Genomic DNA, 17,328 nt, shown 5'->3' with positions numbered 1-17,328 from the left:
AAATATCGTGATGATCATGAAACCATGCCGATTGTCGTAAAAACCCGTGTGGTTCACCAATGTCCTTTAGGGGAGGATTCCTGCCGTCCTGACCTGCTCTGGCTTATTTGTGACTTCAGACCCACAGCAATGTGGTCGACTCTCTGAAATGGCCCAGCAAGCCACTCAATTGTATTCAACTGCTAAAAAGAAAATAATAAGGAATGGACCCGGACAGACAACCCGGCATCGATCTAGGCACTGGAAACGACAACAGCAAAACCAGTCCTGTTAACCCTGCAAAGTCCTCCTTACTAACACCTGGGGACTTGTGCCAAAGTTGGGAGAGCTGTCTCACAGACTAGTCAAGCAACAGCCTGACATGGTTGTACTGACAGAATCAGACCTTACAGTTAACATTCCGGACTCCATCACCATTCCTGGGTATGTACTGTCTCACCGGCAGGACAGGCCCAGCAGGGGTGGCGGCACACTGGCGTACAGTGGGGAGGGAGTTGCCTTGGCAACACTCAACATCGACTCTGGACCTCATGAAGTCTCACGGTACCAGATTACACATGGGCAAGGAAACCTCCTGCTGATCACCATGTCCCGTCCTCCCTCAGTTGACAAATCAGTACTTCTCCAGGTTGAACAGCACCTGGAGGAGGCGTTGAGGGTGGCAAGGACACAGAATGTAGAGACTTCAATGTCCATCACCAAGAGCGGCTCGGCAGTACCACCACAGTCAGAGCTGGTCGGGTCCTATTGGACAGAGCTACTACACTGGGTCTCAGCAGGTGGTGAGGGCACCAACAAGAGGGAGAAACACACTTGACCTCATTCTCACCAACCTGCCTGCCGTGGAAGCATCTGTCCATGACAGCGTTGGTAGGAGTGACCACCACACAGTACTTGTGGAGACTAAATCCCATCTCCACATTGAAGAAACCCTCCAGCGTTCTGTGTGGCACTACCACCGTGCTAAATGGGATAGACTTCGAACAGATCTAGCAGCCCAAGAATGGACACACATGAGGCGCTGTGGACCGTTAGCAGCAGCAGAATTGTGCTCAACTACAACCTGTAACCTCATGGCCCGGCATATCCCCCACTGTAACATTACCACCAGGCCAGGGGAGCAACCCTGGTTCAATGAAGAGTGCAGGAGGGCATGCCGAGAACAGCACCAGGCATGCCTCAATATGAGGCGTCACCCTGGTGAAGCTACAATACAGGACGACTTGCATGCTAAACACCACAGACAGGGCTAAGTGATCCCACAACCAACCCGTCAGATCTACGCTCTGTAGTCCGGCCCACATCCAGCGGTGAACAACCAAACTACTCACTGGAGGAGGCTCCACACATATCCCCATCCTCAGTGATAAAGGAGCCCAGCACACCTGCGCAAAGAACAAGGCTGAGACATTTGCAACAATCTTCAGTCAGAAGTGCTGAGTAGATGACCCAACCTGGCCTCCTCCAGAAGTTCCCAGCATCACAGATGTCAGTATGCAGCCAATTCGATTCACTCAACGTGATATCAAGAAACTGCTGAAAGCAGTGGATACTGCGAAGGCTATGGGCCCAGACAAAATCCCGGCAACAGTCCTGAAGACTTGTGCTCCAGAACTTGCTCTGCCACTAACCAAGCTGTTCCAGTACAGCGAGCACACCGGCATCTACCTGGCAATGTGGAAAAGTGCTCGGGTATGTCCTGTACACAGGAAACAGGACAAGTCCAACCCAGCCAATTACCGCCCTATCAGCCTACTCTCAACCATCAGCAAAGTAATGGAAAAGGTCATCAACAGTGCTATCGTGCAGTAGTTACTCAGCAATAACCTGCTTACGGATGTCCAGTTTGGGTTCTGCCAAGGCCACCCAGCTCCTGAACATCACCTTCTTGGTCCAAACACGGACCAAAGAGCTAAACACCAGAGGTGAGGTGAGAGTGATAGCTTTCAAAATCAAGGCAGCATTTGACTGAGTACGGCATCAAGGTGCCCGAGCTAAAATGTAGTCATTTGAAATTGGGGGAAAACCTTCTGCTGGTTGGAATCATACCCGACACAAAGGAAGATGGTTGTGGTGGTTGGAGGTCAATCATCTCATTCTCAGGACATCACTGCAGGAGTTCCTCAGGGAAGTGTCCTAGGACCAACCATCTTCAGCTGATTCACCAATGACCTTCCTTCTGTCGTAAGGTCAGATGTGGGATGTTCGCAAATGACTGCACAATGTTCTGCACCATTCCTAACTCCTCAGGTAGTGAAGCAGTTCATACCCAAATGCAGCAGGAGCTGGACAATATCCAGGCTTGGGCTGACAGGTGGAAAGTAGCATTCGAGCCACGCAAATGCCAGCAATGACCACCTCCAACAAGAGAGGCTCGAACCACCATCCCCTGACATTCAGTGGCATCACCATCTCTGAATCCCCCACTATCAACATCCTGGGCGGGGGTACCAATGACAGAAAACTGAACTAGTCTAGCCATAGAAACATCATGGCTACCAGAGCAGGTCAAAGGCTATGAACCCTGTAGCGTATAATTCACCTCCTGACTCCCCAAAGCCTGTCCACCATCGACAAGGCTCAGGTCAGGAGTGTCATGGAATACTCGCCACTTGCCTGGGTGAGTGCAGCTCCATCAACACTCAAGAAGCTTGACACCATCCAGTACAAGGCAGCCCACTTGACTGGTACCCCTTCCACAAGCATCCAATCCCTCCACCGTCAACGAACAGCTGCAGCAGTGTGTACTATCTACGAGATGCACTGCAACAACACACCAATGTTCCCAAGGCAGCACCTTCCAGATCCACAACCACTACCATCTAGAAGGACAAGAACAGCAGATGCTTGGGAACACCACCACTTGGAAATCTGCCTCCAAGTCACTCACCATCCTGACTTGGAAACATATCGCTGGTCCTTCACTGTCGCTGGGTCAAAATCATGGAATTCCCTCCCGAACAGCACTGTGGGTGTGTCTACACCTCCGGGACTGCAGCGGCTCAAGAAGGCAGCTCATCACCACCTTCTCAAGGGCAATAAATGCTGGCTTCGCTGGCGATGACCACATCCCGTAAATAGATAAATTCTTAAAAAATTGTCTTAAGAGAGTATCGAGGATGAATTTGGAGTATGGTGTGCAGTTCCAATCATCTACTTACAGGACAGGTATCAATAAGCTTGAAGGACTGCAGAGAAAATTTACATGGATGTTGCTGGGACTTGAAGACCTGAGTTATAGAGGAAGGCTGAAAAGGTTGAAAGTCTTTATTCCCTGGACTGCAGGAAAATGAGGGGAGATCTTATAAATGAGGGGTATAGAGAGGGTGAATTCATATAGGCCTTTTCCATTGAGGCTGGATGGCACTACAACCAGAGGTCATGGATTAAGGGTGAAAGGGGAAAAGTTTAAGAGGCACCTGAGGAGAAACTTCTTCATTCAGAGGGAGGTGAGAGTGTGGAACAAGCCACCAGTGGAAATGGTGGAAGCAGGTTTGATTTCAATATTTAAGGGAAGCTTGGTTGGGTACATGGATGGGTGGGGTCTGGTAGAAGGGACTAAGCAGAAGGCTAGGCTAGCAGGGGCTAGATGGGCTGAAGGGTCTGCTTCTGTGTTACAGTGCCCTATGAGTATTAGCCCATGACACCTTAACATTCAGACAGATACATGGAGAAGCAGGGAATGAGGCTGGGGTTTTACGAGGCATTGGTCAGGCTGCGTTTGGAAAAGTGTGAACAGTTTTTGTCTCTGTATTTACAGAAGGATGGGCAGTCCCTGGGGAGGGACCAGAGGAGGTTTACAAGAATGGACCTGGGAACGAAAGGTTTAATGTATGAGGACTGTTTGATGCCCCTGGGTCTGTACTCGATGGAGTTCAGCAGGGTGAGGGTGGGATCTCACTGAAACCTACCTGATTCAGAAAGGCCTAGATAGGGTGAGGATGTTTGCAGTAGTGGGGAGGGTGCAGGCTCAGGATAGACGGGTGTTCCTTTAGCAGAGATAAGCTGTAAGCTGTGGAATTCATTGCCAGACGGCTATGGAGGCCAAACCACTGGGTATATTTAAAGCAGAGGTTGATAGGGTGTCAAAGGGGAGAAGACAGGAGAATAGGGTTGAAGGGGATAATAAATCAGCCATAAATGAATGTGGAGCAGACTTGATGGGCCAAATGGCCCAACTCTACCCCCCTCCACCTTATGCTGTTCTGGGAATGAAGGGATATGGATGGCGTGTGGGCAGGTGAGATCAAATTAATTTGGCACCATGGTTTTCCGAAGGAGGTGGTCCTGGGCTGCAAGAACAATCGTTTACCCCCACCCAATCGTAGTCAGCTCTCAGCAAGGGGCAGGGGGCTTCTCAGTCAGCTGAACCGGAGCGTCTGGTTCAATCAGCTCTCAACCAGTACCTGCCGGAAGTCTCGGCACGCCAGGGCCACATCCGGAGGAAAGAAGATAATTAGTGTTTCAGGTCGAAAACTTTTTGCCTTTGACCCAAGATGTTAGCTTTGTTTCTCCCGCCACACACCTGACCTGCTGAGTGTTTCTCACATTTTTGGTGTCCTGTGGGATCTTGCAAGTTGAGAAACACAAGAGATTCTGCAGAGACTGGAAATCCAGAGCAACCCACCCAAGGTGCTGGAGGAGCTCAGCAGGTCAGGTAGCATCTGTGGAGGGGAATAAACAGTAGATGTTTTCGACCCAGCCCCTTCTTCGGGACTGAATAAAGGTTGACATCTACAGCTGCCGCCTGTGCTGAGTCCATCCAAGTCTTTCTGTGTGTAAAGTGATGACCACATTTCAAAAATCCTTGAGGTGCCACTAAACACCCGGAAGTGGGTAGACCAGCACAGTACAGGCCGTTCGGCCCACAATGTTGTGCGGAACTTTTAACTTAGATCAGTCTAACCTTTCCCTCCCACGCAGCCCTCCATTTTTCCATCATCACCGTACCTTCCTAATGCCCGTAATGATTCTGCCTCTACCACCACCCCTAATAGGGCTAACAGATTCCACACACCCACCACTCTCTCTGAAAAGAACTTACCTCTAACATCCCCCCTACATTTACATCCTACCATCCTTCCCCTGCCTCAATGGGACAAACCTATCCAGAACCCTAGACCTCTCACTCAATGTCAGCAAGACCAAGGAGCTGCTTATTGACTTCAGGAGGAGGAAACCAGAGGTCCATGAGCCAGTCCACATCAGGGGATCAGAACTGACTTTAAACTCCTGTGTCCTGTGTAATCATGAATAAAGCACAGCAGTGCCTCTACTTCCCGAGAAGTTTGTGAAGATTCGGCGTGACATCTAAAACTTAGACAAACTTCTGTAGATGTGTAGTGGAGAGTATATCGACTGGCTGCATCACGGCCTGGTATGGAAACACCAATGCCCTTGAACAGAAAATCCTACAAAAAGTAGTGAATACGGCCCAGTCCATCACAGGTAAAGCCCACCCCACCATTGAGCACTGTTGCAGGAAAGCAGCATCCATCAGGGACCCCCACCAGCCAGGCCATGCTCTCTTCTTGCTGCTACCATCAGGAAGGAGGTACGGGAGCCTCAACTCTGAACTGATTCCACCACGAAGGAGGTACAGGAGCCTCAGGACTCACACCACCAGGTTCAGGAACAGTTATTGCCCCTCAACCCAGGCTCCTGAACCAGTGAGGATAACCTCAACTCTGAACTGATTCCATCGGGAAGGAGGTACAGGAGCCTCAGGTCCCACACCACCAGGTTCAGGAACAGTTATTACCCCTCAACTATCAGGCTCCTGAACCAGTGAGGATAATCTCAACTCTGAACTGGTTCCATCGGGAAGGAGGTACAGGAGCCTCAGGTCCCACACCACCAGGTTCAGGAACAGTTATTACCCCTCAACCATCAGGCTCCTGAACCAGTGAGGATAACCTCAACTCTGAACTGATTCCATCGGGAAGGAGGTACAGGAGCCTCAGGTCCCACACCACCAGGTTCAGGAACAGTTATTACCCTTCAACCATCCGGCTTTTGAACCAGTGAGGATAATCTCACTTGTCCCACCTGTTCCCACAACCAACTTGACTCACTTTCAAGGACTCGTCATCTCATCTTCTTGATATTTATTGCTTGTATGTTTATTATCATTAGTTTGTTATTTTCCTCTCACTTTGTACTCGCACCGTTTGTCTTTTGTACGCTGTTTGTTTGTCCATCCTGTAGGGGGCGGTCTTTCACTGAATCTATTGTGCTTCTTGGACTCTGTGAATGTCAGCAAGAACACGAATCCACTTACAAACAATTAACAGCTAATCCTGCATCCTGGCATTGCCTTTTCACTTGTACAACCTCGATGTACTGTTGAGACGAAATGATCCGCAGGGATAGCGTGTAAAACAGAGCTTATCTATTGTCTGTCAGCATAGTGGTGGCAATAAACCAATTTACCAGTTTTGGGCAACACACACACACACAAAATACCGGAGGAACTCAGCAGGTCAGGCAGCATCTATGGAGGGGAATAAACAGACAATGTTTCAAACCAAGACCCACCTTCCTCCTCACCTGGTCTCACCAACTTGTACTCTCCCACCCCCCCACTACCCCCACCTCTGCCCCCGTCCTTACGGGTCCCGAAGGACCTCAGCTTGAAACACTTATTCTCCTCCATAGATGCCGCCTGACCTCCAGCACTTTGTGTTCGCTGCTCAAGATTTCCTGCATCTGCATCTGCAGAACCTCGTATTGACTGATTTTGGCTGCAGCTTCCAGCATCTGCAGTCTCCTCTGAAGCTATATAGGGTTGCTGGCCGCTGACAACTAGTACCAGGGCTGATCAGGCTCGTAACTAGATAGCTGGGGATTAGAGGGGTGGAGGTCCACGACAACCTACCATATACAACGTACCTGCACGTGCCACAGCCAGAGTTCGGAACAATCATCGGGGCCACAGGCGATCAAGTAAGTGTCATCTGGACTCCACACCAGGTATGACACTCCGTATGTGTGGCCTTCTAAAGTCTTGAGTAATTTCAGCTGGTGCGTGTCCTGAAAGACGAGAGGTAGAATAAATGGCAAGATGGTTTATTTCAAGGGGGAAAGGAGACAAAGGCAAGGGGATAATGTTGAGTCTTTATAAGATACTAGTCAGGCTGCACTTGGAGCAATGTCAACAGTTTTGGGCCCATGTCTCAGAAAGGATGTGTTGTCATTGGAGAGAGTACACAGGAGGTTCACGAGGATGACTCCAGGAACAAAAGGGCTAACACATTCAGAGCGTTTGGCAGCATTGGACCTGTACTCACTGGAATTTAGGAGAATGCGGGGGCATCTCATTGAAACCTACCGATTATTAAAAGGACTAGCTAGGGTGGATGTGGAGAGAATGTTTCCTATGGTGAGGGTATCCAGAACTAAAAATACCTCAAAATTCAGGGGCGACCTTTCAGGACAGAGATAAGGAGGAATTGTTTTAGCCAGTGAGCCATGAATCTGTGGAATGCTCTGCCACAGACTGCGGTGGAGGCCAAGTCCGCGGGTATACTTTAGGTGTAGGATGATCGGTTAAGGCATTAAAGGACATGGCGAGAAAGCAGGTGTATGGGGTTGAGTGGGATCCGGGATCAGCCATGATGGAATGGCGGAGCAGACTCGATGGGCTGAATGGCCTAATTCTGCTCCCAGGTCTTATGGTCTCAAGGGCCTGAGCTGATCGGCAGGCCACGTGCAGTAACACAGAAGCAGGGAGAAACCTAACAGATTGTTTATTGTCATTCGTCAGAACGCGAGTGTAATGGGACCAAAATGATTGTTACTCAGACCTGGAGCAGCACAAAGAGCACACAATGTACAAGTAATGGTTCAGTGTGCCAGACAAACAGAAAACCATCTTACACACAGAGACCAAGTGTTTGTGTGTGAAGTGTCATAGAGCCAGCTGCAGCATCAGTGACTCCGAAAGGGTGTACTGCTGGTGGGTGCCGTTAGAGAGTGGAGGTAGCTGCTTGGGGGATGAAACTGTCTGCGATCCTGGTGTGGATGCTGTGTAGCCTCTTCCCGTGAAGGGGGGAGTGGGACAAACACTGTGCGAGCAGGGTGGATGGGATCCTTCACGATATTGCTGGCCCTTTTATGATACTTTGCTGTAAAAAAAGCCCTCGATGGAGGGTAGGCTGGTGCCAGTGACCGGTGATGGGGGGAGCTGTGCAGTCAGGGATTTCAGTGTTTAACTGTTCCAGCCGGTGACCGGTGATAGAGGGGGGAGCTGTGCAGTCAGGGATTTCACCCTGTTTAACTGTTCCAGCCAGTGACCGGTGATAGAGGGGGAAGCTGTACAGTCAGGGATTTCAGTGTTTAACTGTTCCAGCCAGTGACCGGTGATAGAGGGGGAGCTGTGCAGTCAGGGATTTCAGTGTTTAACTGTTCCAGCCGGTGACCGGTGATAGAGGGGGGAGCTGTGCAGTCAGGGATTTCACCCTGTTTAACTGTTCCAGCCGGTGACCGGTGATAGAGGGGGAGCTGTACAGTCAGGGATTTCAGTGTTTAACTGTTCCAGCCAGTGACCGGTGATGGGGGGAGCTGTGCAGTCAGGGATTTCAGTGTTTAACTGTTCCAGCCGGTGACCGGTGATAGAGGGGGGAGCTGTACAGTCAGGGATTTCAGTGTTTAACTGTTCCAGCCGGTGATCGGTGATAGAGGGGGAGCTGTGCAGTCAGGGATTTCAGTGTTTAACTGTTCCAGCCGGTGACCGGTGATAGAGGGGGAGCTGTACAGTCAGGGATTTCAGTGTTTAACTGTTCCAGCCGGTGACCGGTGATAGAGGGGGGAGCTGTACAGTCAGGGATTTCAGTGTTTAACTGTTCCAGCCGGTGACCGGTGATAGAGGGGAAGCTGTGCAGTCAGGGATTTCAGTGTTTAACTGTTCCAGCCGGTGACCGGTGATAGGGGGGAGCTGTACAGTCAGGGATTTCAGTGTTTAACTGTTCCAGCCGGTGACCGGTGATAGAGGGGGAGCTGTACAGTCCGGGATTTCAGTGTTTAACTGTTCCAGCCGGTGACCGGTGATAGAGGGGGAGCTGTGCAGTCAGGGATTTCAGTGTTTAACTGTTCCAGCCAGTGACCGGTGATGGGGGGGAAGCTGTACAGTCAGGGATTTCAGTGTTTAACTGTTCCAGCCGGTGACCGGTGATAGAGGGGGAGCTGTACAGTCAGGGATTTCAGTGTTTAACTGTTCCAGCCGGTGACCGGTGATAGAGGGGGAAGCTGTACAGTCCGGGATTTCAGTGTTTAACTGTTCCAGCCGGTGACCGGTGATAGAGGGGGAGCTGTACAGTCAGGGATTTCAGTGTTTAACTGTTCCAGCCGGTGACCGGTGATAGAGGGGGAGCTGTGCAGTCAGGGATTTCAGTGTTTAACTGTTCCAGCCGGTGACCGGTGATAGAGGGGAAGCTGTACAGTCAGGGATTTCAGTGTTTAACTGTTCCAGCCGGTGACCGGTGATAGAGGGGGAAGCTGTGCAGTCCGGGATTTCAGTGTTTAACTGTTCCAGCCGGTGACTGGTGATAGAGGGGGAGCTGTACAGTCCGGGATTTCACCCTGTTTAACTGTTCCAGCCGGTGACCGGTGATAGAGGGGGAGCTGTACAGTCAGGGATTTCAGTGTTTAACTGTTCCAGCCGGTGACCGGTGATAGAGGGGAAGCTGTACAGTCCGGGATTTCAGTGTTTAACTGTTCCAGCCGGTGACCGGTGATAGAGGGGGAAGCTGTACAGTCCGGGATTTCACCCTGTTTAACTGTTCCAGCCAGTGACCGGTGATAGAGGGGAAGCTGTACAGTCAGGGATTTCAGTGTTTAACTGTTCCAGCCGGTGACCGGTGATAGAGGGGGGAGCTGTACAGTCAGGGATTTCAGTGTTTAACTGTTCCAGCCGGTGACCGGTGATGGGGGGAGCTGTACAGTCCGGGATTTCAGTGTTTAACTGTTCCAGCCGGTGACCGGTGATAGAGGGGGAGCTGTACAGTCAGGGATTTCAGTGTTTAACTGTTCCAGCCGGTGACCGGTGATGGGGGGAGCTGTACAGTCAGGGATTTCAGTGTTTAACTGTTCCAGCCGGTGACCGGTGATAGAGGGGAAGCTGTACAGTCAGGGATTTCAGTGTTTAACTGTTCCAGCCGGTGACCGGTGATAGAGGGGAAGCTGTACAGTCAGGGATTTCAGTGTTTAACTGTTCCAGCCGGTGACCGGTGATAGAGGGGGAGCTGTACAGTCAGGGATTTCAGTGTTTAACTGTTCCAGCCGGTGACCGGTGATAGAGGGGAAGCTGTACAGTCCGGGATTTCAGTGTTTAACTGTTCCAGCCGGTGACCGGTGATAGAGGGGGAGCTGTACAGTCAGGGATTTCAGTGTTTAACTGTTCCAGCCGGTGACCGGTGATAGAGGGGGGAGCTGTACAGTCAGGGATTTCAGTGTTTAACTGTTCCAGCCGGTGACCGGTGATAGAGGGGGGAGCTGTGCAGTCAGGGATTTCAGTGTTTAACTGTTCCAGCCGGTGACCGGTGATAGAGGGGGAAGCTGTACAGTCCGGGATTTCAGTGTTTAACTGTTCCAGCCGGTGACCGGTGATAGAGGGGAAGCTGTACAGTCAGGGATTTCAGTGTTTAACTGTTCCAGCCGGTGACTGGTGATAGAGGGGGGAGCTGTACAGTCAGGGATTTCAGTGTTTAACTGTTCCAGCCAGTGACCGGTGATAGAGGGGAAGCTGTACAGTCAGGGATTTCAGTGTTTAACTGTTCCAGCCGGTGACTGGTGATAGAGGGGGAGCTGTACAGTCAGGGATTTCAGTGTTTAACTGTTCCAGCCGGTGACCGGTGATAGAGGGGGAGCTGTACAGTCAGGGATTTCAGTGTTTAACTGTTCCAGCCGGTGACCGGTGATAGAGGGGGAGCTGTACAGTCAGGGATTTCAGTGTTTAACTGTTCCAGCCGGTGACCGGTGATAGAGGGGAAGCTGTACAGTCAGGGATTTCAGTGTTTAACTGTTCCAGCCGGTGACCGGTGATAGAGGGGAAGCTGTACAGTCAGGGATTTCAGTGTTTAACTGTTCCAGCCGGTGACCGGTGATAGAGGGGAAGCTGTACAGTCAGGGATTTCAGTGTTTAACTGTTCCAGCCGGTGACCGGTGATAGAGGGGGAAGCTGTGCAGTCAGGGATTTCAGTGTTTAACTGTTCCAGCCGGTGACTGGTGATAGAGGGGGAAGCTGTGCAGTCAGGGATTTCAGTGTTTAACTGTTCCAGCCGGTGACCGGTGATAGACGGGGAGCTGTACAGTCCGGGATTTCACCCTGTTTAACTGTTCCAGCCGGTGACCGGTGATAGAGGGGGAGCTGTACAGTCCGGGATTTCAGTGTTTAACTGTTCCAGCCGGTGACCGGTGATAGAGGGGGGAGCTGTACAGTCAGGGATTTCAGTGTTTAACTGTTCCAGCCGGTGACCGGTGATAGAGGGGGGAGCTGTACAGTCAGGGATTTCAGTGTTTAACTGTTCCAGCCGGTGACCGGTGATAGAGGGGGAGCTGTACAGTCAGGGATTTCAGTGTTTAACTGTTCCAGCCGGTGACCGGTGATAGAGGGGGAGCTGTGCAGTCAGGGATTTCAGTGTTTAACTGTTCCAGCCGGTGACCGGTGATAGAGGGGGAGCTGTGCAGTCAGACTCCAGTCTGTGCTCCAATCTGACTGCTGCTGAGGACATATATATATAAACGAGGAAGGCGGACATATATAACAAAAACTCAAGCTTCAGCTTCATGTTAAAGATCCTCAAGAGAGAAGAGAATTGAGAAACAGAGTGAAAGACAGTGGGAGATGGTGATCGAGTGGTTGGCCAAAGAGTAGAATTTTACAGAGAATGTGATGACATATGTGGTGGAGGAATGAAAAGTGCAGGAGAAACACACCCTCCCAGGGTCAGGCACAGAGTGAAGCTCCCTCCACACCGTCCTATCACACACTCCCGGGGTCAGACACAGAGTGAAGCTCCCTCCACACTGTCCCATCACACACTCCCGGGGTCAGACACAGAGTGAAGCTCCCTCCACACTGTCCCATCACACACTCCCGGGGTCAGACACAGAGTGAAGCTCCCTCTATACAGTCCCATCACACACTCCCAGGGTCAGACACAGAGTGAAGCTCCCTCCACACCGTCCCATCACACACTCCCAGGGTCAGACACAGAGTGAAGCTCCCTCCACACTGTCCCATCACACACTCCCGGGGTCAGACACAGAGTGAATCTCCCTCCACACTGTCCCATCACACACTCCCAGGGTCAGACACAGAGTGAAGCTCCCTCTACACCGTCCCATCACGGACTCCCAGGGTCAGACACAGAGTGAAGCTCCTTCCACACCGTCCCATCACGGACTCACAGGGTCAGGCACAGAGTGAAGCTCCCTCCACACCGTCCTATCACATACTCCTGGGGTCAGACACAGAGTGAAGCTCCCTCCACACTGTCCCATCACACACTCCCGGGGTCAGACACAGAGTGAAGCTCCCTCTATACAGTCCCATCACACACTCCCAGGGTCAGACACAGAGTGAAGCTCCCTCTACACCGTCCCATCACGGACTCCCAGGGTCAGAAACAGAGTGAAGCTCCCTCCACACCGTCCCATCACGGACTCACAGGGTCAGACACAGAGTGAAGCTCCCTCCACACCGTCCCATCACACACTGCCGGGGTGAAACACAGAGTGAAGCTCCCTCTACACTGTCCCATCACACACTCCCGGGGTCAGACACAGAGTGAAGATCCCTCTGCACCGTCCCATCACACACTCCCGGGGTCAGACACAGAGTGAAGCTCCCTCCCCACTGTCCCATCACAGACTCCCGGGGTCAGAATCAGAGTGAAGCTCCCTCCACACCGTCCCATCACCCTCTCCCAGGGTCAGACACAGAGTGAATCTCCCTCCACACCGTCCCATCACACACTCCCAGGGTCAGACACAGAGTGAAGCTCCCTGTACACTGTCCCATCACAGACTCCCAGGTCATGGAATACCATCTTTGAGAGTGGGTGGTGAGACAAGCCCTCCCGGTGATTGAACGAGAAGAATCGGGACTCACTGGGTCCACCTGCCAGATGATGACGGCGTTGTCTTTGGATCCCGTTGCCAGCTTTGTGCTGTCGTTGGAGAACTTGCAGAACCACACCTCGTTGCAGTGCTCAGTCAGGATCTGGCGGGTATAGCAAGGAAACTGCTTCCTGTGGGAGCAGAACACAGCACTGGGTGTACACGGCAGAGGGTTTCAGACCTGCTCCCTTCGCTGCCCTCGCACCAGCATCTATTTGATCTCTGCTGCACACTCTGTGAAGCTACAGCACAGATACAGGCCCTTCGGCCCATCTCATCCGTACTGGCCTGGTCCCATCTCCCTGCATCCGGACCATACCTCTCCAACTGTGTACGTCCCCAAACTTCTCTTCAGTGTTGAAATCGAACCCGCATTCATTCACCGCTTGCGCTAGTAGGTCGCTGCGCACTCTCACCACCATCAGAGTGAAGAAGTTCCCCTGAAACATTTCACCTTTCACCCTTAACCCGTGACCTCCGGTTGTAGTCCCAGCCACTCTCAGTGGAAAAGCCGGCTTGCACTTTCCCTGCCTAGACTCTTCATAATTTTGTACCACTCTCATTCTCCTGCAGTCCAGTGAAAGTCTTAACCTGTTCACCACTTCCCATTAACTCAGGTCTTCAAGTCCTGACGACACCCTTGCAAACTTCCTCAGCACTCTTTAGATCTTATTTAGATCTTTCCTGTTGGTAGGTGACCGAAACTGCACAGTCCTCTTATACAGTTTCAACATTTCATCCAAACCTCTGTACTCAATACATTGACTTACGAAGGCCAATGTGCCAAAAGCTTTCTTTACAGCCTGTGACACCACTTTCAATGAATTATGGACCTGTATTGCCAGATTCCTGTTCTACCACACTCCTCAGTGGCCTGCCATTCACTGTGCAAGACCTATCTTGGCTGGTCCTAGCCAATGTGCCTAAAGCTTTCTTTACAACCCTATCTACCTATGCCACCACTTTCAATGAATCATGGACCTTTATTCCCAAACGGCATCTACAGAGAAGAGTAAACTGTCCACAGACACCGGGACACCCCTCCAGGATTCCTGGCCTCACCTGCTCCGTTCCTCCAGCGATTTGTGTGTGTTGCTTTGAATTTCAGCATCTGTAGACTCTTTAGTGTCCGTATTCCCAGATGCCTTTGTTCTACCACACTCCTCAGTGCCCTACCTACACTGTGTAAGACCGACCCTGGTTCGTCCTCCAGAAGTGCAATACCTCACTAAGATCCTTCTACGAATTTTCAGCCCATCTCCCCCACTGGTGCAGATCTCACCGCAAGCTTTGATAGTCTTCCTCGCTGCTGGCTATACTCCCAGTCTTGTGACCTCTGCATATCAGCTGATCCAGTTTACCCCATTATCAAAACTATTAAAATACAGCAGATGATAACCAACGATGGCGGCAAGAATGATCACTGCCCCAGCATGTGAACATCCATCGCAAATCCCAGCCATCAACCAACAGGCATGGCACCAATGAGCTCCCACCCAGACTCATCCCTCACACAAAGAAATGGTGATAAAACTCTTCCCTGACACTGGCTTCCTGACTCCATTCTCTGCTGTGCAAACAAAATGGAACATGTGTGGCCTGATGCAGGGACTCAACCATCCCTGTCTCCTCAGATGCTGACTGGCCTGATGAAGGTACTCGACCCGAACAGTCTATCATCCCTGTCTCCTCAGATGCTGACTGGCCTGATGCAGGGATCAATCATCCCTCTGTCTCCTCAGGTGCTGACTGGCCTGATGCAGGGATCAATCATCCCTCTGCCTCCACAGGTGCTGACTGGCCTGATGAAGGTACTCGACCCGAACAGTCTATCATCCCTGTCTCCTCAGATGCTGACTGGCCTGATGAAGGTACTCGACCCGAACAGTCTATCATCCCTGTCTCCTCAGGTGCTGACTGGCCTGATGCAGGGATCAATCATCCCTCTGTCTCCTCAGGTGCTGACTGGCCTGATGCAGGAACTCGACCCGAATGGACAACCATCCCTCTGCCTCTGCAGATGCTTCCCAGCCCAACCCCATCGTTGTAATTTAGACACAGACCCCACACTTTATACCTTCGTCCCTCTCCACAGATGCTGCCCAATCTGCTGAGTATTTCTTGTGTTCTCTTTGGTATTTCAGATCTCCAGCCTCCGTAGTGTTCTGTCTCCTGAGGGAAACATTTCGTACTCGCTGGCACAGTGGGGCTCCGGGTTTTATGGTGCACTCACAGGCATTCTGGTTACCATACTACCCCGTCCAGTCGCGTTTCCACAGACTGAGAAAGCTTCATTGCCACCAACGCACAGGTATGCTGTGAAATTTGTTGTTCTGCAGCGACTGTACAGTGCTTTCCGTAATAAGCTTTCAATTACGGAAAGTAGTATGTACAGAAACTAGAAATTACAGTAATCTGTATCCAGAGAGAAACAGATAAACAGAACTGTGCAAAAATCTGAGGCACATACTGTATATAGCTCAGGCGCCGAAGACTTTTACACAGTACGGTAGTAATTTTATGATTTGCACTGTGCTGCTGCCACAAGAAAACAAGTTTCTTGTAGATGTGAGTGACGACAAACCTGATTCTGATATGGGTCTCTATTGAGGACTAACAGGTAATGTTATCTGGGTCATCTAATACTGAACGCACACATACCATAAGACCTAGCAGCAGAACTAGGCCATTCGGTCCATCGTGTTTGTTCTGCATCCATCATAGCTGATTTATGATCTCTGCGTCCCCCATCACTGCCTTCTCCCAGTAACCTCTGACACCATGACTAATCAAGGACCTTTAAATATACCAATGACTTGGCCTCCACCACTGTCCGTGGCAACGAATTCCACAGATTCACCATCCTCTGGCTAAATAAATCCCTCTGTTCTAAAGGGATGTCCTTCCCTACAGAGGCTTTGCCCGCTAGTCCAAGACTCCCCCACTATAGGAAACATCCCCTCCACATCCACTCTATCTGTGTCCTCTGGTCCTAGACTCCCCCACTATAAGAAACATCCTCTCCACATCCACTCTATCTGTGTCCTCTGGTCCTAGACTCCCCCACTATAGGAAACATCCTCTCCACGTCCACTCTATCTGTGCCTTCTGGTTCTAGACTCCCCCACTATAGGAAACATCCTTTCCACATCCACTCCATCTGTGCCCTCTGGTCCTAGAATCCCCCATGATAGAAAATATCCTCTCCACATCCACTCTATCTGTGTCCTCTGGTCCTCGACTCCCCCACCATAGGAAACATTCTCTCCACATCCACTCTATCCAGGCCTTTCAATGTTTGATAGGTTTTAATGACTACAATCCATTCACTCTCACAGAATACCTTCCATCTCCTGCTATCCGCCTACACTCATTAACCTACCGGCTGGAAGCTGATCTCGTGTGGGAGTGTTTTGATTGCCCTGGGAGGGTGAGCGGCCTACAGGCCACAGCGGCTGGGTTTGCTGCTAAGAAACTACAATGAACTCACTGGGGGAGTCATTGCCAATATCAGCGAGAAAGAAATTTCTTCCTGCCTTTGTTCTGACTCCTCTACCCCTGCTGTCTGCCAGTGCAATGACAGCGATGCCGCCAGAGACCAGCAAATTTCTGTCGACGACTGCTTGTATCACTACGGGGTACAGAGCAGGGCTGGTACAAAGACTCAGCCAGCCCCAGCATGGGCACCATCCGATGTTGAGGACATCTGAAAACATCCTACAACTCGGATTTTTACACTCCAGGGAATAAATTCCAACCCTGCCTCACCGCTCCTTATAACTCAAGCTGGCAAGTTTTATAAATTGTTACACTCTTTCCAGTTGAAGTCTTTTCACCACCAGAGCAACTAAAACTCTAGGAGTAGCCTCACCAACGAGAACACAACGTTCTGAGTCCTGTACTCCATGCTCAGTTTGGCGAAGGACTTCTTCACTATCGGTGACACTATTTTCAGGCGACCATGTATTAGAACAGCACCTCATCTTCTGGAATTCCAAATATATCACATCAACTGGTTCGCCCTTATCCATCCTGCCAGTGACAACATCGAAGAGTCCAGTATATTTGAAAAGTAAGCCTCCCTTCCATGAAGTGACATTGACAGAGCTCTGTTTTTGTTAGCCTGCTGTCACGCCAGTATCTCTACTTTATCAGGAGTCTGAGCAGGTTTCGTGTGTCACCGACTGCTGAAAATTTCTACAGACGTTC

The 17,328-nt window shown here is 50.8% G+C and overlaps 1 protein-coding gene across 2 annotated transcripts in view; it reads right to left on the bottom strand.

The window, feature by feature from the left end:
* Window positions 1-17,328, bottom strand: part of LOC140193275 (WD repeat-containing protein 26-like) — a 214,778-nt gene that overhangs the window by 110,187 nt on the left and 87,263 nt on the right. Inside the window, exons 7-8 of one of the 2 annotated variants that reach the window (XM_072250646.1) lie at window positions 13,112-13,271; window positions 6,892-7,032 (exon numbers count right to left, since the gene is read on the bottom strand). In XM_072250646.1, coding sequence (XP_072106747.1) covers window positions 6,892-7,032; window positions 13,112-13,271 — 301 coding nt within the window. The remainder of the gene's footprint in view (window positions 1-6,891; window positions 7,033-13,111; window positions 13,272-17,328) is intronic. The other variant, XM_072250647.1, reaches the window with a different exon arrangement.

The sequence above is a fragment of the Mobula birostris genome, unplaced genomic scaffold (genome assembly GCF_030028105.1).
Source record: "Mobula birostris isolate sMobBir1 unplaced genomic scaffold, sMobBir1.hap1 scaffold_490, whole genome shotgun sequence".
NCBI classification, from domain to species: Eukaryota; Metazoa; Chordata; class Chondrichthyes; order Myliobatiformes; family Myliobatidae; genus Mobula; species Mobula birostris.
The sequence above is the reverse complement of the archived record's forward strand: the minus strand, read 5'-3'. Positions and strand labels throughout refer to the sequence as shown.